At 41.6% G+C, this 24,606-nt stretch overlaps 1 protein-coding gene across 1 annotated transcript in view; it reads left to right on the top strand.

Annotated features, from left to right (window-relative positions):
* Nucleotides 1–20,848, top strand: part of LOC134223854 (uncharacterized) — a 132,665-nt gene extending 111,817 nt beyond the window's left edge. Inside the window, exons 4-7 of the mRNA XM_062703073.1 lie at nucleotides 13,893–14,132; nucleotides 15,660–16,693; nucleotides 16,761–20,358; nucleotides 20,429–20,848. Of these exons, the coding sequence (XP_062559057.1) occupies nucleotides 13,893–14,132; nucleotides 15,660–16,693; nucleotides 16,761–20,358; nucleotides 20,429–20,558 (5,002 nt within the window). The 3' untranslated portion in view covers nucleotides 20,559–20,848. The remainder of the gene's footprint in view (nucleotides 1–13,892; nucleotides 14,133–15,659; nucleotides 16,694–16,760; nucleotides 20,359–20,428) is intronic.
* Nucleotides 20,849–24,606: the final 3,758 nt, after the last annotated feature.

Below are 24,606 nucleotides of genomic sequence, written 5' to 3'. Positions count from 1 at the left end.
GGGGGGGGGGGGGGTTCAAGCTTTAGTAAGCAGCAGGGTTTGCAGAAATCGCTCTCAATAGATAACGAACAACGATAAAAGAGGGGCAAAAACTGTTCCGAATCATAACAAGCCATGATAATAAATTTATCAAACTTGAACCCAAAAAAAATCTGCACGTTGTTTCCACCTGAAAAAGTACGTTGATTTTTTTCCACCTGAAATTCACGTAACTTTTACCTGATTTTTTGATAGAATTATCATTCTACGTGAAACTCAGGTGAGCTGAAGCATTTGCAGCTACGTGTGCACGTAAAATGTACCTGAAAATTCAGGTGGAAACAACGTTTAGATTATTTGGAGTATGTATACATGTGCGAAAAAACAGAATCGGATAGGTAGCCCCCACAGAAAAATGATGATTCTCGCTTTGCTTTCGCTCCTTTCGTGTTGGTTACTGCACAGCTGTGTAGAACAAGTTGAAATGCATAATCAGAGCCAGCAATCCCCGCATTTGGAGCTTCCTAAAAGAAATTTATCATGGGGTATAGCCTCCCGAATCAGTTCTCTATCATGACAGCTTGCGAAAAAAGTCTCTCGCGGTATGCTACATATCGTATATGTATACAGAGATAATAAGTGAGAGACTTGTTCTTTCTCTTTAGGATTCCTAATCCCTTATTATTTATTTATTCAGACTAAGGCCGAAGTGGCCTGTGCGGTATATAAGAGTCTTCTCCATTCGGCTCGATCCATGGCTACACGTCGCCAACCACGCAGTCTACGGAGGGTCTGCAAGTCATCTCCACCTGATCGATCCACCTTGCTCGCTGCGCACCTCGTCTTCTTGTGCCCGTCGGATCGTTGTCGAGAACCATTTTCACCGGGTTACTGTCCGACATTCTGGCTACGTGCCCGGCCCACCACAGTCGTCGAGAACTACCGGTCTAATGAGCGTTTTGTAGATTGTCAGTTTGGTACGGCGGCGAACTCTATTCGATCGGAGCGTCTTGCGGAGTCCAAAGTACGTACGATTTCCAGCCACTATGCGTTTCCGAATTTCTCTGCTGGTATCATTTTCGGCAGTCACCAGTGAGCCCAAGTACACAAACTTTTCCACCATCGATGCAAACTCGCGGTGGGTGGTCCACATTGTTTTCTCTTAAACCTCTTCCTTTCATGTACTTTGTCTTCGACGTGTTAATGACTAGTCCGATCCGCTTGGCTTCCCTCTTCAGTCTGATGTAGGCTTCCTCCATCTTCTCAAAGTTACGTGCCATAATATCTAAAGCCTGTCCACGTTAAATTTCGGACAATGAGATAATATCCAAACGTTTTTCAGCCATTTTATCAATTTGGACGAAGATGAAAACGTGCTAAATGTATCACATAAAGCGGATAGATTCAGCTATGCGAAAATTGATCTTCTCTGCGGTTTGTGAAAATTTTAAAAAATCGCATTGGAAGATGGGTGTCCGAAATTTAACGTGGACAGGCTTTATGTCGTCGGCGAAGCCAAATAGCTGGATGGACTGATTGAAAATTGTACCACTCGTGTTAATCCCTGCTCTTCGTATTACCCCTTCCAAAGCGATGTTGAATAGCAGACACGAAAGACCATCACCTTGCCGTAACCCTCTGCGCGTTTCGAAGGGACTCGAGAATTCCCCTGAAACTCGAACTACGCACATCACCCGATCCATCGTCGCTTTGATCAACCGTGTCAGTTTATCCACAAATCCGTGTTCGTGCATTAGCTGCCATAGCTGGTCTCGATCGATTGTATCATATGCGGCTTTGAAGTCGATGAATAGATGATGTGTGGGCACGCTGTATTCGCGACATTTCTGCAGTACTTGGCGAATGGCGAACACCTGGTCTGTGGTGGATCGTTCGCCCATAAAACCCGCCTGGTACTGCCCCACGAACTCCCTTGCAATTGGTGCTAGTCGACGGCATAAAATTTGGGAGAGTACCTTGTAGGCGGCATTCAGCAATGTGATTGCGCGGTAGTTGCTACAATCCAGCTTATCGCCCTTTTTGTAGATGGGACATACGACTCCTTCCATCCAGTCCTGCGGCAAAACTTCCTCCTCCCAAACCTTGGTAATGGCCCAGTGCAGCGCTCTAGCCAGTGCCTCACCACCGTGTTTAAATAGCTCTCCTGGTAGTTGGTCAACCCCAGGGGCTTTGTTGTTCTTCAGCCGGCCAATCTCCTCCTGGATTTCCTGGAGATCCTGAGCAGGTAGAATTATGTCCTGCGCGCGTCCCCCCAGGTCCATCACCATACCGCCATCTTCGTCTGCCACATCGCCATGGTGCTCTTCGTAGTGCTGCCGCCTCCTTTGGAGCACCTCACGCTCGTTGGTAAGAAGGTTCCCGTTTATGTCCTTACACATATCAGGCTGTGGCGCGTGGTCCTTACGTGAACGGTTTAACTTCTCATAGAACTTCCGTGTGTTATTAGCGCGGTACAGTTGGTCCGTCTCTTCACGGTCTCGATCTTCCTGCTGACGCTTTTTCCTCCGGAAAATCGAGTTTTGTCTGTTCCGCGCTTGTTTATATCGTGCCTCGTTCGCCCTCGTGCGGTATTGCAGCAATCTCGCCCATGCTGCATTCTTCTCTTCTACTAACTTCTCACATTCGCCGTCATACCAGTCGTTTCTCTGATCCTGGGGTACCATGCCAAGTGCAGCGGTTATGGTGCTACCAATGGCGGATCGAATATCTCTCCAGCCATCTTCAAGAGATGCTGCGCCTTGCTGCTCTTCCGTTGGGAGTGCCACTTCCAGCTGTTGCGCGTATTCTTGGGCTAGTCTACCATCTTGTAGCGGCCCAATGTTAATCCGCGGCGTCCGACTTCGACGCGTGTTGTACACCGTCGAGAGTTTTGAGCGCAGGCATACATTCAATGAGGTAGTGATCGGATCCAATATTCGCACTGCGGTAAGTGTGGACGTTCGTGATGTCAGAGAAGAATTTACCGTCGATTAGAACGTGGTCGATTTGGTTTTCCGTTTCTTGGTTAGGTGATCTCCATGTGGCCTTGTGGATATTTTTGCGGGGAAAGAAGGTGCTTCGGACTACCATTCCGCGGGAGGCTGCGAAGTTTATGCATCGTTGGCTGTTGTCATTTGATACGGTATGCAGACTATCCGGTCCGATGACCGGTCTATACATTTCCTCCCTTCCTACCTGCGCGTTCATATCGCCGATGACGATTTTGACGTCCCGCAGTAGGCATCCATCGTATGTCTGCTGCAGCTTTGCGTAGAACGCTTCTTTCTTGTCGTCGGGTCTCCCTTCGTGTGGACCGTGCACGTTGATGATGCTATAGTTGAAGAAACGGCCTTTTATCCTCAGCTTGCACATCCATGCGCTGATTGGCTGCCACCCAAACACACGTTGGCGCATCTTACCCAGCACTATGAAGCCGGTTACCAGCTCGTTGATGGTGCCACAGCTTTGGTAGAAGGTAGCCGCTCGATGTCCGCTTTTCCCCACTTTCTGTCCTGTCCAGCAAATCTCCTGCAACGCCACGACGTTGAATGTTGAATGGGATGTAATTCATCGTAGATCATCCTGTCGTAACCTGCGAAACCTAGGGACTTGCAGGTCCATGTTCCAAGAATCCAATCGTGATCCTGTATTCGTCGCCTAGGTCTTTGCCAATTACACCGAGACGTATCATCTCTTATATTGTTCGTAATTATTGGTTTTCCAGGCGGCTTATTGAACCTACGCAAACCTCCTGTCTCATCGGAGAACCGTCGTGTCAGGTCTGTTTTGTGTCCCATCTGACACCAGGTCTTGGGCTTGTGCGCTTTGAGCGGCACACGGTCGCTTTGGCGGTGCCTACTTGCGGATACATGCAGCTTTTTATAGGTATTTAACAGGGCCCACTGTCAAGCCCTTGGACATAGTCCCTGCTGTCCGTGCCCCTCCGACAAACATCGATACTGATGATAATAATGATGATGATACTACACAGAAAAAAAATCCATGGTAACAATTACTATTTTGTAGACTACGCAATGTTTTCAGAACAACCACAAATTTTCAGTTAAATTAACCATGCATTCGGACAAATTCACCACTGATTCAGTTCATGTAACAACATTCCACCAGGACCACAGTTGATTTTTACTACGCGCATGGTAAAATCAAACGGGTTTGTTGTCTGCTGAAAATCGTCGGTGCGTATTCTTAAATTAACCCTCGGAATGGTAGTTTCGACCGCAACATTTTTTTGCGTGTACCATCTATTGTAGCAAGGCACCTACCGATAGCACTGGCCATATTTGACAAACGATTTGATCATGCTTATATTAGTGTTTGTATTTCATCAAACTCCTGTATGAAGGGCCAAAAATGGGTGGGGTGGTTCCATAAGCAGAGGTACTTGTGCGAATCCACGGGATGAATAGAGAATCTCCTTCCAGAAGAAAGTTCGTACATACAATAAAATAATCTAGCCCTCGTTTCCAAGATCGACCCAATAGATGGGGAGAAGAGCTCGCCCTTTTTAGCATTAGCATTAGCATTGTTACGGTGTAATTCGTAGATTGGACACTAGTGATACTCATGTTTTACTTTTGAGATCCTTATCTAGAATGCTATCAGAAATCAAGAAGGGGAGTGGTCCTTGATTCCAGTCTTAAACAAAAATAACAAAAGCATGAGGATTACTACTCCTGGCCACGCCCATCTTCACCGTAACTAGGGAGAGGAAGGAAGTGTTGATGTAGTACTTACTTAACGAGAGGCCACCGACTTAGCGACACCCTCATAAGTACCACGGAGTTGGATAATGAGGAAGGTAATCGTTGGGTCAGGATTTGCCTGTAGCTGGCAATGTAACCGTGGTAGATCTTACCCCGTAACACACCACGCAAAGGTGTCTACCCAGCATTACGGGTGGTAGATGGGGAGAAGAGCTCGCCCTTTATCCACGAAATGTTAACAATAGGAAGTTTGCAATTCCACTCTTCTTATCCAAATCGTTTCAATCGGGTGCCGTGATGGTTCATTTATATTTAATCAAGTAGTTTTAAAGTAGATTAATTATGGAATACTCTCACCAATTTCCGTGCGTGAAAAACACAATTCTTTCATCGTTTGTCCTAATTGGTTCAGATGTTTTCTTCATTAATATGCTTTGGGAACATATTCCGGTTTTGAGCCAATATTTTGGAGGACACACAAATTGATCGTTTGAACGATAGACTTGAATCCTAGAAAGATGAGATAAAAGGCGAAGGCCGTATCAAACATTATAACACAAGAGTTTTAATTTAAAAACCAATTTGTGTCGCGATTTTGTCGGTTATGGAACGTACACAATACACGGTCAAACAGTTTGACCAACATTGACTCCACCTCTCGTTTATTCAAACATCCATCAAGTTTTACCAAACAGCGACACGAACAATCAATTTATTCGACCAACAATATCACACACGAACGACCGAAGCGCCAACTTGAGCACCAACAATCAAACAATATATGGGGCCATGGGGGTTTGTGCAACTTCACTACAAATGCTCAAACATGTTCGGCAAACCTTGACTCCACCCCCGATAACCAACCAAAATCAAACCGTTTTAATTTTTTCCAACCGAGCCGCCAACTGTCAAATGGTTGGTCGAACAACTTCACACACAGCGATGCCAGATTTGAAGACATGTCTTCAATTTGAAGACATTTCAATCTCTGTGAAGACATTTATTTCGTGAAGACATTTTGAAGACTTTTCGAAATATTCGAAGACTTATCTACTTATTTGAAGACATTTGAAGACAATCAATAAGCCAGCGAATAGAAAATACAATTTTATTACTTACTTATAAACTCTACGACTTCTATGAAAATCATATAAATATTACGCACTTAACCTTGAGTTGTGCGCTGGTTAAAAAAATCCCGATGGCAGCGACGTTTTTGACGTGTCTGTAAAAAAATATTTCGATCATTACATCGAAGCGTAATGACCGATCTAATTTACGGCAAAAGTAAACTGATTTTTTCTATGACTTGATTCAATCTAATCAAACGGTGGGATAGAACCAGATTTTTTTTAAATGCCTTCTGAATTCATCTGATCTTTTTGACATTCCTCTGAATATCCATCGGTAAACTTTTTGAATTTTCTGTGGATTTAAAAAAGAATTGTCAGTGAAAATTTAAAAGAATTTTTGGTGTAAAATAAGAAGAATTTCCGATGAAAATTATCAGGAAAAGAATTGAAATTAAAAATTCAGTACAAATTATCGTGGAAGTAAATAATCCGTAATAATTCCATAAAGAAAAAATAAAGGAAATCCTCCAGAACTTTCTTCCTAAAATTCTTCCTAATTTCCACAAGTTCTCTTGAACTCCCAAAATAAATCCCTTTTAATTTCCACAAGAAATTTGATTCAAATAATTTCCATAGGAAATTCTTACAAATGTCGACAAGAAATAAATTGTTCTGGTGTTTAATAAATATTTCTCAGACTTTCCATGGTAAATTTCTACACGAAAATCTTCTTAAAAGAAATTCAGAGAAATTCAAAATAAAATCGGTGGAATTTTAATTTCAAGACTCAGTAGAAAATGAAAACATGTTACTCATCTTCGTTAAATTATTCCTTTGGTAATTCTTCTAGAAATATCTTTGGAAATTCTTCCAGCATTTTCTCTGAGAACTCCTCTATGAATTTCTCCAAAAAAACGTTCTGGTATTCTTTCTGTAACTTCTCATGAACCTTCTCCAGGAATTTGTCCGGAAGTTTGTAACAAGTGTCAGTGTGTGGTCCAAGAGTGGTGAGATTTTCGCGTTTTGTAGCACTCGTTTTAATTGTTTTAAAAAATATGAAAATGTTTGTAGTTGTTGAATGTTAAACGACCCAACAACTCCCACAAACCACGAACGCAGCCAACGCTACACTACCCCGTCAGTGCTACCGCTACTCACCACCAGGGACGCCGAGGAGAACATCGAATGGGCGTCCATGGGGGTGGTGAATTGGGTGGCGAACTGGGTGGTCAGCATGTTGGAGCCTGGTGATAGTAAAGAATAATGGTTGATTGGAAAGGAGATAAAGTATAGTTTTTGCAAAAGCGGAGAAAAGAGTGGAAAGTTGAACACTAGACATCTAGGTAGTTACCGTGGCGTTCAAAATCACCGAATGAGATTCACCCCATTCCATAAGTGACCCTAAATGCCATTTTATATCCCCCATTGTCCCACCAGGACCACGCGACCTCCAGGAATTTACCCTAGGAGCTCCTCCATAAGATCGCCCAGAAATTCCTGCGAAAGTACATTAATGAATTCCTTCGGAAGATTCTCCAGAACTCCTCCGCTAGTTCCTTCACGAATTATTCCTCCAGCAGTTCTTCCAGCAGAATTCCTCCGGAAGTTCCCCCAGAAATACTTCCGAAAGTTCTTCCAGGAATTCCTGCGGAAGCTCCTCCAGGGATCCATTCGGAAGGAATCTATGACAAAAGGTCGAAAGACAAAAGGTCGAAAGGACAAAAGGTCGAAAGACAAAAGGTCGAAAAGACAAAAGGTCGAAAGGACAAAAGGTCGAAAAGACAAAACGTCCAAAGGGACAGAAGGTCTAAAGGACAAAAGGTCGAAAGGCACAGAAAGTCGAACGGGACAAAAGGTCAAAAAAGACAAAAGGTCGAAAGGGACAAAAGGTCGAAAAGGACAAAAGATCGAAAGGGACAAAAGGTCTATCAAAAATAAGTTCATAACAATTTGGGTGTATTCCAAAAGAATTTATGAAATGCATTTAACTTTAAGCAGAAATAACGCACTCATCTAATCAATCAAAGTTGAAGAATGAGCAATTTTCTAAGAAGGAGTAATTACTATAAGACAATATTATGAATATCTAGATAGTTCTGAAATAGATAAAAAAAAGATTGTTAATAACAAATGAATAAAGCTTGTATTTCACAAGACAGAGTTGCCCTATACCACGCAGGCGCACGCATTGAAAATACACCGGCGTATAGTACACGCCGGTGTATTTGATCGAAGTGACATTTCTTCTTCTTCTTCTTATTGGCATTACATCCCCACACTGGGACAGAGCCGCCTTGCAGCTTAGTGTTCATTAAGCACTTTCACAGTTATTAACTGCGAGGTTTCTAAGCCAGGTTACCATTTTTGCATTCGTATATCATGATGCTAACACGATGATGCTTTTATGCCCAGGGAAGTCGAGACAATTTCCAATCCGAAAGTTGCCTAGACCGGCACCGGGAATCGAACCCAGACATCAGCATGGTCTTGCTTTGTAGCAGCGCGTCTTATCGCACGGCTAAGGAGGGTTAGTGACATTTAGAAAACTCAAACATCCATCTATTACTGGAACTCATTGAATGATTTTCATTTAATTGTTAAAAATTGTAAAAACAAAAGAGAAGAGTTTTTGCTAACTGTGTAGGGCAACTCTGAATCAATGTCGATTCTCTCCGTTTCAGTTTCTTGTCAATTTCAAACTTATGTCCCTTTCGAACTTTTGTCCCGTTCGACGTTTTGTTCTTTCCACCTTTTGTCCTGTTCGACGTTTTGTCATTTCGACCTTTTGTCCTATTCGACGTTTTGTCCTTTCGACCTTTTGTCCCTTTCGACTTTTTGTCCTTTTCGACCATTTGTCCCTTCGACCTTTTGTCTTTCGACGTTTTGTCTTTCGACCTTTTGTCCTTTCGACGTTTTGTCTTTCGACCTTTTGTCCCTAAACCATTCGGAAGTTCCACCACAGAGAACAGACGTTCACCTTCATTCGCGTGCTTGTGTAAAGTTTTTACTGGTCATTTTGAAGTATGTCGTTATGCATCCGGTGCGCGGTGCTAGTGTGCTGATAAATATGGTTAAAATTTGCCGTGTTTTACTTTTTAGCGCTAGTGTTCACTTCGAATTGCTCCTAGTCTCGCTCCTAGGTGGCAGCACTACATTGTTTATGTAGTGTATGCCAATGCCATCACTTAGTGAGATTGAGTTTTTATGTCGGGCAGCCTGCGTTGGCGGCGCTGAGGTGCGATTTAAATCTTTACACACGTTTTTACCGAAAATTTGTTCGAGGATCCATGTCTGTTCTCTGTGGTTCCTCCATGAATTCCTTCGTAAGATTCTCCAAAAATGTTGCCGAAAGATTCTCCAAGAATGCCTTCTGAAGTATACTATGGAATTTTTCTAGTATTTCCTTCAGATTTTTTTTCGGAAATTTCCGCAGAAATACCTCAAGAAGCTCCTCTAAGAATTTATCCAGAACTATCACCAAGATTTCCTCCAGAAGTTTCTTAAGAAATTTCTTCAGTAGTCACACCGAAAATTCCTTAAGTTGTTTCTCAGGAATATCCTTCAGAAATTCATCAGGAAAATCCCTCCGGAATTTATCCTGAAGCCTACATAAACTTCTTCTTATGTTCTTCCAGGGAAACATCCTGAAACCTCCTTCCAGCAGTTCCTCCGGAAGTTCCTTCAGAAATTTCTCTAGAAGTTCCTTCAGTAAATCCTTGGAATGTTCTAACAGGAATTGCTCGGGAAATTTCTTCATGAGTCCTCCAGAAGTTATTAGAAGCTCCATCCAGCAGAAATTAGTATGAGTAATAAGATGCTCCATCAGGAATTTATCCAGAAGTTGCTCCAAAAATGTATCCAGAAGATCCTTAAAATATTTCTCTGAATGTTTCTTCAAGTATTACACGGTCAATTTTGAATCCCTACAGGGTATTCTTTAAAAAGAAATTTGGGAGAATTCCACGTTGAAATTCAGTTAAAAAAATCCGGTATAGTTTTAATCAAAGACTCAGTAGAAAATCCAGGGGAAACTCGTTATACACTCGTTATACACTATTGAATTCTAACAAATGTTGAAAAATAGACATTATTCCACATTAGTTAAAAAGGAGATGTTTTTTTTATTCTTAGAGTTTGTCGACTGGCTAAGGGAGATAATCATAATTTTAATGTTGAAGACATTTGAAGACATTTTTAAACAACTATGAAGACATTTTAAAATATCACCTGGCATCCCTGTTCACACACGTTCAAACAAAGCTGCAACCGAAGCGTTTTCTTGGGGGCAGAGTCAATGTTCGTCAAACTGCTTGACTGGTGCACACATGTGTACGTTGCATTACAGGTAATCTATCAGATTTAGAATTCTGATAGTTTACCTGCAGTGAGCGATCTGATAAATAATTTTGGATCAGATTAATAATGTACAGAGGAAAATTAAAATTCATCAATTTTACAATCAAACCTTCATGCCAAACATTGTCAAATGCTTTCTCTATACAGTATTCCCCCGCTTATCCGGACCTCGCTAGTCCGATGACTCGTTAGTCCGGATCTCGCAAATTCGGAATTTTCCGGATTAAAAAGTATCAACACCCATTTAAACACATTATGCTGTCAGTTTTTAAATTTGTGCTGTGATTTTGTTTTGGTTCATTTGTATGGATTTGACAGTCGGATTAACGAAAGAAACCCCGATAGTCCGGCCCGGCCATACATTTGTCGGATCAGCGGGGGTATACTGTATCAAGAAGAGCAACTCCAGTCGAATGTTCTTCAGATTTGTTGAGTCGAATTAAATTCGTAACTCGTAATAACTCAAGACAAAATTTTCAAAACGACTTATCTGCTTTTGAAAACAAAGATTCAAACGACGATTTGACGAATCTGATAGCTCTCCCACGCAAACCAACATCATCAACAGGTAGCGGAGTCCTTCACCTACTTATTGATGGTGTTGGTTTGCGTGGGAGACCTATCAGATTCGTCAAATCGGTCAAATCGTCGTTTGAATCTTTGTTTACAAAAGCAGATAAGTCGTTTTGAAAATTTTGGCTTGAACTTATGAGTGAATGCCTATGGCAAAAACCAAATTTCTCAACAGCAAAAATAGAATTGTCATTAATATGAACCATCATTCTATTTAAAATAATCTTTTCAAACAGTTTGCTTTTTGAAGAAAACAAACTGATTGGACGATAACAGAAGCCTCAGCTGGATTTTGGCGTTTTTCCATGTATCAGGGGAGGTTGCCAAATGAAAACATTTTTGAAATAGATTAACCAAAAAGAATAAAAAGCTCTCAGAAAGTTTTTTGAAAAGTATGTAGAAAATATCATCATCACCTGGGGCTTTCATATGTTTAAATTTTCTAGTAATAGATCTCACTTCCTCCAAATAAGTTCCCAACGAAGGGTCAAAAACATTCTCTTGATTGAGAATGTCTTTGAAGCTCCGTGTAACCTGATCCTCAATAATTGACCAATTATTGGACTAGTGAGACCTGGACTAATTTTATTATACACTAGTCAGATTTTTACTTTCGCAAACGGTATCGGAATCAGTAGCTACAAATAGCGCTGAGAAGCACTGTTGAAATTAAAATAGCTACGGGTAGTATTAAAAACTTCTTCAGCAAATATAAAATAAAGCCGCACAATGCGGTCTGATTTCATTCAACATTGATTCATGGTTTCCGAGTACCATTAAAGTGGCTCGCAAATTCTCTCAACAAAATTCTTCTTGGCCATATAATTGCAATCAACGCACGTAAACGTGATTGATTCTGACTGAGTCCGTCAACTTCCGGTAGTATTGCAATTGATGGTGACGCGACAGAGAATTCTAAATTATTAACACGAATCCACCTCTTGCTGAGTCTTATGAACTTCTATCAAGAAACATGTCGTGTCGTACAGTCAATACCCGAGCAAAGTCTGAAAACATTAAGAAAGCATATAGAAAACATATTTTGATATAGATATCAAATTGAAATCATAATTTGTTTTCAAATATGAATCATCATGACTGATTACATATTTTGATCTCATTTTGCTGTTGATTTCTAAATTATATGATCTGACATCAAACTGTGTACTTATTTTGTTATCGGAACCAATAACAAAATTAGTTTTCGATTTGCTCTCATCGATAGCAGGAATAGTTTTCGATTTGATATCACAGTAAGATTTTTCTGCTGTAGATTTTGATCTTTTAACCGTTAAAACGACCAAAATGATATCAACCTGAGTTATCAAAATTAGGCGATTTCACAACAACAAAATTAGTTATCGATTTGCTCTCAAGCTTTGCTCGGGTAGTGGCCGTATTTTGAAACATTTGGCCTAACTTTACTGGTGTTCTGCTGCTGCTAATTCCTATTACCCAGGTTTTTTTTACACGGTTTGGTTTTAGTCGATGAAAACCTTAAGAAACTCATATGAAATGAATTTGCAACTATAGGAAAACAAATGAAAAATACCGTAACTAATATTCCAACAGCTCCGATATTTTGATGTATGTTGTTAGGAGTCTAGGTACTTTCCAGTAGAAACGTTTTGTGTTCCATAATGATTTCTTGGACTCCTTAACCCTCTCCCGCCCATGGTGTCTGTAGAGAACTATCAAATTTTGCACCTTCCTACCTTCAATGAATTGTTTCAACTACAAAAAACATCTCTATGGTTCCAATTAACTGCAAATCAATTAACTATTGATTTACAATCAAAAACATCTTTTCGTTTTCCACTAATTTTAGCATGGCAAATAACTTTTGTTCTAGCATTTTTTTGAAAAGTGATTCCTTCCCATAGAAATACTTTTCAAAAGTCGTGGGTGGGACATGGTTAAGTTCATTTGAAGTTCATACAAATTGCAATAGGTCGGAAATACTGCCAAAATACCTCATAAACTTTTTTTATTGACCCTTATAGATATCTTGAAACTTTTAAAAACCTTAACCATGCTCCACTATTGGTTTATCCTGTTTTGCTGAAATTTCTCTGTCGATGCATTACACAAGCAACCTACTCACTGTAATAATATTTATGTGATCATATTATATGTATTACATTTGGTTACCTTTTTCACTCAATATTCCTTAAAATTGAAAGTATCACTTGAGTGCTAAAGTATTAATATATCAATTCTGCATGCACCAATGGTTGATCATGATAATAAAATCTGCAAACCGTAAAGAAATCAATGAATGCGTGATAAAATCATGTCACTATTGATTTGAAAAACTAATGCTATTATCGGTGGAACTAATCACAATTACAAACACCGGTCAAATTAATTTAGCACAAACATTCGAAACAAAAATTGAATTAAAATCAACAACTCAGTTCTCAGTTCTTGATAATATGAATTTCACCCGCACAAATCTATCCCAACACTATCCTTCGGGTGATCTTGAGGCAGTTCCGCAAGATCGCGTGCCTCAATGAACATCTGCACATGGCATGAAGCTTCCCATCGAGTTCCACCCCACCAACCATCCACACCAAACCCGTTCGGTTCAGTCTCGTAACTCCCGTTCAGAGAACCCACATGTGCACCCCAACGAACGGTTATTTCGATGATGCGCATTCGAATCTGGCGCGGACGGTTCAAGTGGTGATGGCGGTGGTGGTGATGGTGGCCCCATGGGAAGATCTCGCCGCAGACAGTAAGAGAGGGATCACGAGCAGCGGTACAACCGCCGCCGTCTACTTTATAAATACAATACCCGAGTCTGTTGAGCTCGTCAGTCTTCACTTGCGCTTTCTTGGTGGCGCACCAAAAGCCCCCATCTGGCCTTTCCCTATCGTCTTGAGCCAAAAGTGTTGAAAGAAGAACGGGGTTAAGTGACTCTGACCAAACGGGTGTGTTCGAGTGTGCTGAACTTTCTCTATTGCACCATCACTCAACAGCAGCAGAAGAAGAAAGTGAAATCCGTTCCGTTTGAACTTTGCGTTTGCGCCAATCAATCAAAATGAAAGCAAAACTGAATTATCGAACCGATCACGGTTTCGAAAGTGACATTACCTAACAAGTGTGCTGTGAACCCGGGCGTGCCCGTTCAGAATGAAATTCAAATTGAAAACGTATACGATTTGTGAATCCTGCCCTATAGCACCGACGTCGAGTATGTGGCCCTTGGACGGCAGGTGCCGCCGAAGATCTCGCTCAAGCGGACCCCGCTGGAGGGGATGTGCCCCTCGAGGGAACCACCGCCGTGCGTTCCGGCAAGCCGGCGCTATCGGACGCACGATGGGACGTGCAACAACCGGCGCAGGCCTCGCTGGGGCTCGGCGCAGATGCCGTTCCATCGGTTTCTGGCACCGGAGTACGCGGACGGAGTGGAGGCGATCAGGTGAGTGATTTTTTTCTATCTTTCATAAGTGACCGGGAATGGGTAGTTTAGGAGGAAGTGATATGTTAGGACTGTGGCAGATTAAGGTTTCTGTGCCTACATAAAATGAAATATTTTAAGGCCGGAAAATGAATTTCAGTCAAAAATAATAACCTCTTTGTAATTATGACAGGCAAAAAACAACTTTTAGTCTTCTATTCTGAACTAAACTTTAAATTGAACTAACTATTGAACTTAGACTGATGATTTCCAGTCAAGTCAAAATTGCAGTTGAGCTAAAATGTTTTCATTGGACAGACTTTTAGATGAAATATCTATCTAAGAGGTATTTCAAGACAAAACATATTTGACCATCACAGAGTAAATATTCTTAAAATAATATCTTTAGTGCTTCTAATTTATTAAGTTTGATCATGCTTATAAAGATGTTTGGCGTGAAAAGTTTTTGTATTTGAACTAAGTTTCAATCAATATTTGAGCCACCGGCCGCCGAGTTTTTAACTAGTAAGCTTTTGAATATTTTTAATCTTTTAAATGCTTCAAGACTACACCCAACCAGAGGATGGCAATTTTGAATACAGTTCTGCATCAGAACCATACAAAAACTGTATAATAATAAAGCATATACGATTTCGGAAGATTTTAAAACAATTGTTGTATTGAAATCTAAAAGATTTGTATTATTTTGATACAATATCTGTATAAAAAGCTCACGGAATTGTATATGCCAAGATTTTATACAAGAATTGTCAGAATTGTGTTTTGGGTGTGCGAATTTAAAAAAAAACTAAACTGAGATGTCGCAAAACACTGATCCGATACTGGGTGATCGAAATATAATTGACTGTAAATATTTTTATCACAGAAGCTAAAATAATTTGGCCAAGCGAATTTATAACACGAATGTCTTATGATTCTCCGTGCTAAAAAATGATTAGTACCGGTAAATATGCCTTGGTTTCGCAAAAAAAACATTATTTTTATCTGTCAGTTTTATACACACTTCAATCCTAGTAGGCTCTATTTTGTTCTGCACAATCATAATCGACTCTACTTTTTAGACTTTTTCTGAAATGATTGAATCAATTGAATTTGTTTACAATTTCAGCGACGATCGTTAATATAACCAAGGATTATATTTTTGTTGTTTCAGAGAGCATTCTCAGCTACAATGGCATATGTTAAATATTTTGAACGAAGACAGATTGAAGTAGCTTCGTGAAAATCATTATTTCCAGCTCTACTATAGATTTTGAAACTTTGTCTAGATCAAATATGGCTTTAGGTTAGAAATCTAATGTACAAGAACTTCATAAAGATGCTAAAAGTCCCTTCGTTGCCTCCAACAGGTCTTTGAACTCAATAAGGGTCGTATTTAAGTAAATGAACTATCGGTAAAAACGATAGTCTCTAACAGGATAAATGCCTACCTTTTGATTAGTTTCTACTCGAGAATCTTTATTATTTACGCAATCGTTTTAAACCGCAATACCTTAACCACATCTTCCTTCTCGGCCTCATTTCCAGGCGAACCATTGCCAACGCACCTCTCCCATCGGCACGCTTCGTCAGCCTGGTAGTGCACGGAGCCCGCCAGGAGGAAGCCCCCGTCACAATGATGCTGGCCCTGTGGGGTCAGCTACTTGATCATGACCTAACGGCAACCGCCCAACCCCGCAGTCTCAACGGTTCAACCCCACGGTGCTGCGGGCGCAATGACGAAGGTCTCCATCCGTCCTGTCTGCCCATCAAGGTGCCACTGGACGATCCGTGGCTGTCGCCGCTGGGCGTTCGCTGTCTGGAGTTCCTCCGATCTGCACCGGCCCAGCGACGTGACTGTCTGCTATCCTGGCGCGAGCAAACCAACCAGGTCACGTCGTACATCGACGCCTCGCCAATCTATTCGAGCAATCCGCGAACCTCGGACAACGCACGGATCTTCCGCAATGGCATGCTTCTGTTTGGAAGGGGACCGCCCAGTGAAGACGTATGCTTTCGGGCGGCGCTCGCCAACCAGTGCATCCGTCCTGGAGATGCTCGAAGCGGCGAACAACCTGGACTGCTTATGCTCCACATGGTCTGGGTCAACGAGCACAACCAAATCACCACTCAGCTCTCGGACATCAATCCGCACTGGAGCGATGAAAAGCTGTACCAGGAAACCCGTCGAATCGTTGGAGCCATGTTCCAACACATCACCTACCGTGAGTTCCTTCCAATCGTTCTAGGCAAAGAGGTGTGCCATTTGTTCGACCTCGACCTGGAAACGAGTGGATTCTACACGGGATACGATTCGAACGTGAATCCCACGGTGGCGAACGAATTCTCGTCAGCAGCGTTCCGATTCGGACACTCGTTAATCCAGGGGTCATACATGCGAGCCGACAGACATCACCGGTTCATACCGAACAACGTGACGCTGCACGAGGAAAGCGCCGAAGGAGATCTTGGTGGCCCAGGGTCCTTGCATCGGTTAGTGCGAGGGATGGTCAACCAACGTGCACTGAAGCGTGATGAGTTCATCACCGCGGAGTTAACGAATCATCTATTTCAGACTAGAAGTAATGTCGGAACCCAACAATTTGGATGGGGATTGTTTTTTATAATGGTTGGTTCGCTTTTTTGCAGGTTTCCCATTCGGATTGGACTTGGCAGCGATCAATATACAGAGGGGTCGCGATCATGGAATACAGCCTTACGTCAACTGGCGAATACCTTGCGGGTTGACTCCCATCAAGGATTGGTCGGACTTGGATCGCGTTATGGGCCCAGCATCGGCCTTGCGACTTCGTAAAGCTTATCGCTCAGTTGATGATATTGATCTGTTTGTCGGTGGTCTTGCCGAACGTCCGGTCGTGGGAGGTATCGTAGGACCTACCTTTTCCTGTATCATTGCCCAACAGTTTGGCAATCTTCGTAAAGGGGATCGGTTCTGGTACGAGAACCCTGGGTTCGAGTCCTCGTTCACACCAGCGCAGTTGGAATCCATCCGCCAAGTTGCCTTCTCGCAAGTACTTTGTCGGGCACTTGGAGGTGGAACGCTACAACCTCACGTATTTTTGCCAGCTGACGTCGTACAGAACGAACGATTACCTTGCGACTCGAAACTGATGTCACCCATTGACCTAGAACCGTGGACCGAACGAGACCCTTTCTCGAGACCCAACGACGAGCCAAACGCCGAACAAAGTGACAACGACTTGATTGCAGCACAAACATTTTTCTCAACTAGTACGACCCGGAAACCCATGAAGAACGCTAACATCATAAACAAAGTCGACTTTATTCCAAACGGCAGTACAGGACACCAGATACCTTCGAACGGACAGATCGTACTGAACTCTCCTAGACCATCGACAACAGTAGTAAACAATAAGCTTGACTTTAACCTAAACACTGCTCGACCGACCTCTCCAAAGCCAAATCCCCCTAAACCTGCTCCACAGAAAGATCCCTTTCCTACGCAATCTACTGTGATAGACAACAAACTGGATTTGACAGGAACGACCGCTGTACCGAAAAGAAAACCAACGAGAAAAACTACGCCAAGACTACGGCCAACGCCTGCGACAAACCTAATCATCAACAATGTAGACTTCAGTTTGAAACGTGACGCTATCGACAACGGAACCGACGATGAAGATGTTGAACATTCTTTGACAAAACGTGACTTGCATCTATCGAAACTGTTTACAAAAGAAGACAATGCTACGCTACTTCCTAAAAACAACAACAACGCACTTCGAAGCGGCTACTACGGGGCACCTGCTCCGGCACCACCCTCTGACTACGACGACGTTAACAACTACGACTACAATACTGACGCTGACCCACCCGTATTCGTTAAACCCGGATACGGCTACGACTCAAGTTACGGACCAGCGACTGACCCACCCCCAAACCCATACTACGGAGGTTACTACACGACTGAAGAACCTGAACCACCACCACAACCACCATACTGTGTTTACAATTGCTACAATCCACCAGTGACGACGTACAACCCTTATGGACTCGACACTCGACGACCCACTAACAGACGAACAACCCCCAAAAGAATACTTTCCAACAAGATCATCAGCGCTGACTTTGACAATGATCAAGTACGCAATAGACAAACGACTAGACGACCAATTCAACAACAAACTCAGACCGTTTTTCAAAGACCTGGACTAGTAGTAATAAACAATGTAAGACCAAACGACAAGCCTATCTTTCTATCGCCTTCACCTTCTACATCTGTGCCTTCTTCATCTGGTCTAAACTCTAATGTTTTCCTTCAAAAGCCTATAAATCCTTCTTCTTCATCTGCCTCTCAGTCTGTCTTTTCTGTCGACCCTAGACCTCAGTTCTCTTCTTCAAGGCCTATCCACCAACAATCATCTGTCCCTTCGCCTATCTTCTCTCAGAAAAAGACTAGTCATCGGAAACCACAGAAACAACTTCTATCGATGGCTCGCAAAGACCTCTTACCTTCTCGTATCGTTTCCTCTATGCTTATCCGAGACTACGACTACGACGTACCCGACGCCAATCGACAAGATACGCTGAACATTCACGAACACGACGGCTACCTGCGACCCGAACAGAACAAATACGAACCCTTGAAGAAGACCTACGGCGACGGAACGTACCGAAATTACAGTCACTATAATGCTCAAGAACCGCACGCCTACAACTACACGATACGACCATCGACTGACGTGACACTATGGCCACGAACAAATCTCATACTCGTACGATACGCCGAACGTTATCAAACGCCAATGGAAGAGACTGACGATGAATTGGACCAATACGTTGGACCCTACATAGACCATGACAAAGAAACGCACGGTGATACGGAAGTGACCGACAAACTTGACCTTACCGTTACGAAGACGAAGACAAACGACTACCACACTACAAAACTGACTTCTGATTCTGAATATACTAATGAGACTACTGACCTATTTAAACAAAACGCGCTAACGAACAATGACCACGATGTTGACCAAACTGGAGAGAAACGGACAGTACAGTACATAGACTTAGACAAAACTACTCATAACCATGATGTACACGACATTGGACCCATGATGGACCACGAGGACATTACCAATACAAAAGCGAAGCTAATCAAGACGACTTTTTCAACTGAAGACGATACTATCGTAGACATCACCAATGAAAGCAGTACGAAAGAAGACGATCATAGCTCTCTTGCAAAAGACAATCTTGAACTTGACAATACTGAACAGGACCAGCTACCTGACATCTATCAGACTGTATCTCAAAAGGACAAAATATACAACACTAGGACAAAAGACATTACTCTACATCGAACTGACAATGTGACAGACAAAGTAGACTTTATGTATTCGGAAACAGAATTGACTGATGCGAGCGATCTGAACGTGATAAATCTAAAAGACAACAATCAGACTATTGACAACAAAGATAAACTGTACAATTACAAAGAACTCAACAAAACGGAACCTTTACTTAACTTTTACAAATCTTTTGAAACTGAAGATACGACCGACAACGACGGTACAGATAATACAAATATTGAACAACACACGTACAAAAACGAACAGAAACTACAGAACGAGTACCAACCAAAACAAGAACAAACTTACGATCGACTGACTTCCACGTTTACTGATAACAAACTTGCTACTATTGACACCACGAACGCATATACTCATACGGACTTCGAAACGATAAAAACAAACCAAAAACGTATTACGACGAAGCACTTCGAAGACTTACCTGACAGTGACCTAGACAAAACGACGACCCTCAAGACTGACTCTACAGACCACAATGAACCCAACGACCTTCTGGACCATTTAACGAACAAACCGAACTTCGCCAAGACAACCAAAGGACACACCTACTATGACGAATACGACGACGACCCCAACACCACCGACCCCAACTCGCTTGACCAACTAGCCAACCTACTTGACTTCCAAGACGTTCACCCCCGAACACCGGACCGAACGGACCCCATAGAATCGATACTGCCTTCGGACGAAACCGAGACACCGACGCCAGTCTTAACAAAACCACCAGACCAGACAACCCAGCGAACGCAACGACCCCACCACCGAAGACGTAGACCGACCTCGAAACGCCCGACGACGACGACGACGACTATCGACGGACATGGTGGACACAACGACCGACGACAACCGGGAATAGCGCTGGTTCCCTTCGTCCTACTAACTAGTATCGAACGGTAAGTTGCCCTTTATCCAAAGAACATGAATTTCCGTAATAACCCCCTGATTATTCTCTACCCCGCGCAGACCGGACAACTGGGTGATGTTCAACGTGGCCAAGTCGAAGAAGCGTAATCCACTGCCGGATGTGCCGCAGCTAAAGAGCGATGCGTTCTCGCTGAGCGAGCTTCCAAAGCCGATTAGTGCGGAAGATTGATTTTTCTTTTGTAAACAGACCTTGACCGTGACGCTTACTGCGGAACACGACATACGATTGCGACTGAATTTGAAAATTGACTGAACTGACTGGACTATAAGACGATTTCTTTCTTTCTGTCCTATATATTTCTAATTGACCGAGATTAAACCATGACTAGCATACACTTTTCGAAAAAGGTAGCTGAATCATTGACATTCTGTTGTGTCGGTTCGAGTGCATGAATTTGTTATTATTTATTACATTATTTATTTATTGATATTTATTAAAACAATTTATTACAAATGAAAGTCCTGTTATGATGTTTTTAGCATGATGACAAATCCATACAGGGACTTAGTACTACAGTACATTACTTAGTATGTAAGCATTTCCAAGAAATCTATGTAACACGAACTCAAATGACGAAATTTTTTGACGACAGCACACTATAGGATCTCGGGCAGTCATTAATCGAAAATGTAATATCTTCCAAATCATTTTTAAACATTTTCTCTCCATTGTCAATACTCTAATTAAGAGAAATACTAAATTTGTTGTCACTAGGTGCACTACCTCCAGAGATATAAGGTGTCAAAGTCAGAAGTGAGTAAAAAATTCAGCAAACATTTCCGATTTTTTTTCAACTATTTAAAAAAAAAATTTAGTGGGTACTGATGAAACCAAATTCCCAGCACAAGGCCCCAGACGAATTTGGTTTCATCAGTACCGTGACCTGCCCTAATTCCGCGCATCGCCTAATACCGTGGTTTTCATAAAAAATCAGAACCTGGCTATCATGGACATCACATTATTTGGTGAAATGTTCAAACATAATGTGTTTGAACATTTCACCAAATAATACGGTTTCCATGATAAAATGATAAGTTGATAAAAAACACGGTATTAGGCGATGCGCGGAATTAGGGCAGGTCACGGTATCCGCTAAGCTGCGGAGGACGACGGAGTTTCTTCGTAGCTTAGTAGGGAAAGCATATGTCTAGCGTACTGGGGTAGTGGGATCAAAGCCCACAAAAGGATCGGTTACCCTCCAATACCTTTTCCGAACTAAATCTATCACATCTTGTACATATGCATAATCGAATTTCAGACATAGTAATGAATTTCCACTCCGGGTGGCTTAATACCCGGCATATAGGCAATTAACTTTGAATGTACATACTGTTAAAGTGTTAATACATCGTTAGAAAGGTAATTATTCCGTGTACGGCAAAAAATCGAAAAATTATTTTTAATAAAATTGAAATATCTGCAGTTATACAATGTCGCAACTCATTTCAATTAGTGCGCATGATAGAGCATCATTGCGCGCATGATGCGCACTACTAACAACATTATTCAAATTGTCGCGACTGGCGTCGCATCGCGAGTCCCACTCGCGCGGTTCGGTTTGGTGCCGGCCCGACTATATATAAGCTTTAAAATGGTGTGCAAAAACTAATGGGTACAGTGTGAAAAAAAAATTTAAAAAAATACGGATTCAATAAAATTTCTCAAAAACAACGCTAATTACAACTTTGATAGTGAAGAACTTTTTTTCCTCAATGTTCCCCGGGTTCTTTTTTTTCTTGCCAGTATTTGCAATTAGCAGAGTTAAGTCTATCTGATTTTCTTTTTCATTTGTTTTTGCCTTTCTCGTACTCCAAGTAGCTAACTTTTGTTGCACTTACCCTAAACCAATTTAATCGCAATAGGTTCGATTCAACGCAGAACCCTAGCAGCACACATGTTTCATCTAGGTTACTACAACCCATATGTGACCAGATTCAGTCACAATCAGGTTACTGCAACCATTTTTGTCAGACTTGTGCTGCTCGGGAATCCTGTCCTATTGAAAATGAGCCAGATCGGACCATGGGATCAAAAATTATGTCCAAAATACTAGTTTTAAAATGCACGAGAAAGGCACCATCACCGCAAGGTGGATTAATCTGGATTTTTACCGTGTTTTTGCCGCTCTCGTACTCCAAGGTCAATGTTCACTCTAAAAACGAATGTTTGATAGAAGGCCCGGAGACCCCTAGTGTTATATACCAACTAACTCAGCTCGACAAGTTGAGGTGATGTCTGTATGTGTGTGCGCAGAAAAATCTCAATCGCCATTTAGACACTTATTTGTATCCGATTTTCTAGCAACAAGTTACATTCGACGGGGAATCCAGTCACATCGTTTCCTATTCAAATTGGTTCTGTTTGGACTATGAGCTCAAAATGTATGGTCAAAATACATTTATTGGTAATAATTTCGACTTCATTTAGCATCATTTTTTAAGCTCAATTAATTAACTTTTCAAAGGGGTAAATGAATAAAATCCCCAATACAATGCAGCACAACGGCGACGGTAACAGCAGGATTTGACAGTTCGCTAATATATTTCCTGTCAAATTTTATCGTTTACGTCGGGGCTTAAGTGGTTTGAGGCATTCTCTAATCATAATCATAATCAATGGAGCATTCTTTCACAATGAATATTCACATTTTTCGAGAATATATTATTCTTATGTTTTTGAAAAAGCAATACACGTAAAAAATGTCATGGGATTGCGATTACTAATTTGCTTGTATCTTTTTTCAAAAGTTATTTCCTATTCGGATTTTTTTATTAACATTTAATGCTTTAGGATCTTTTAGATCCAAGTACTTTGTCAAACAGATTGATCTAAATACAAATTTTGAAGCATGAGAGCGAAGTTTAAAAAAAAAACTCAAAGGTGCAGCCCAATCGGGTTGTACGAAAAGGTGACGTTGAACTACGTGGCTGTATGTAATGGACAGGTTTTCGACTTTTCTGTTCGATGAGAGAAACCAAAGCATGCGTTTTTCAAGCCCAGGTTGAATCTGTTTTCGTTATTTCTAGACCAACATTTGAAAAGGGTGTAACAGCCAAAATTTATTCTTTCTGATTTTTCGTCTACAAATATAGCTGACAAAGAATCAGAAGGAATAAATTTTGACTGTTACGCCCTTTTCAAATGTTGGTCTAGATTTATCCTGCGCTCCTGAGATTGACTCTGGTCATAGATATAATTATCAAGATGTTGGGGTCAGAGCAAATTAGTACTCATTTTATGATTTCTCAGTCTAAAGCCCCGGTGGCTCGTTACAGAAAATCACGTCGTGAAAGCTGGGCTGATAATGGCGTTTGGTCTTCCTATGGAGGAAGTCAGAGTAGACGCGATAAATAAGTTTGATTATAATTATTATTCCTTCATGTGAGTTGCGTCGGACTTTGGACCCCTAGGAATCTGCAAAAAAGAACCGAAGAAAGTTTCCCAGAACACATCCACTGCAGCAGTGAAGAAGATTCCGAGCTTCTCTACTGGCATCCATAGACGTAAGCGAGAAGAAGCCGTCAAACGCCCCCAAGGTTTTGAGAGAAAACGCGCGTGTAAGTTAGCTGAAACGAACTGCACCAGCTGGTGCATCCCTGTAAGTTGCATTAATTTGACTTCTATGCTGGCTTGAGGTCTCCAGTTAGCCTTGCGAACAAAGGTTCAGAAACCGGAGATGGCGAGTTCGATTCTCTATCCTATCTAGGATATTTTCGGGTGGGAAACATTCTCGACACACCGAGCATTGTGTATTCATTGTATTTGTCACACAAGATACATACTCAATACTCATGCAATATCGGGCATATAAAGCTTCCAATCAATAACTAAAACAATGATAATTGATTACTTTGAAAAGAAGAAGAAGAAGAAGCTTGCGATACACTTATGAGATTGACTGATTCACCGAAACCTAAACTGCTAAATATTATTATTATTGCTAAACTGTTAGCAAGTTTTCAATACTAAATATTATCATACCTAAATATTGTAACACACTGGAGTCGGTTTTTACGCGGAGGATGTGAGCCGCGTGAATTAAAACAACGTAAAAAACCGCGTAAATCCCAAAATGTGTCTGAATGAGCCATGGAAATCCCGAAATTCTAGTGAAAACAAATCGCATAAAAAGCGAATCGTGTACAAAAACCGCGTAAAAAATGACTTCAGTGTACATCGGTTATGAAGCGTTGACTCTTCCTTGATCGAATGGTCC

The sequence above is a fragment of the Armigeres subalbatus genome, chromosome 1, assembly GCF_024139115.2.
Source record: "Armigeres subalbatus isolate Guangzhou_Male chromosome 1, GZ_Asu_2, whole genome shotgun sequence".
Taxonomy (NCBI): Eukaryota; Metazoa; Arthropoda; class Insecta; order Diptera; family Culicidae; genus Armigeres; species Armigeres subalbatus.
Note: the sequence above shows the minus strand (reverse complement) of the source record. Positions and strands in the feature narration are given on the sequence as shown.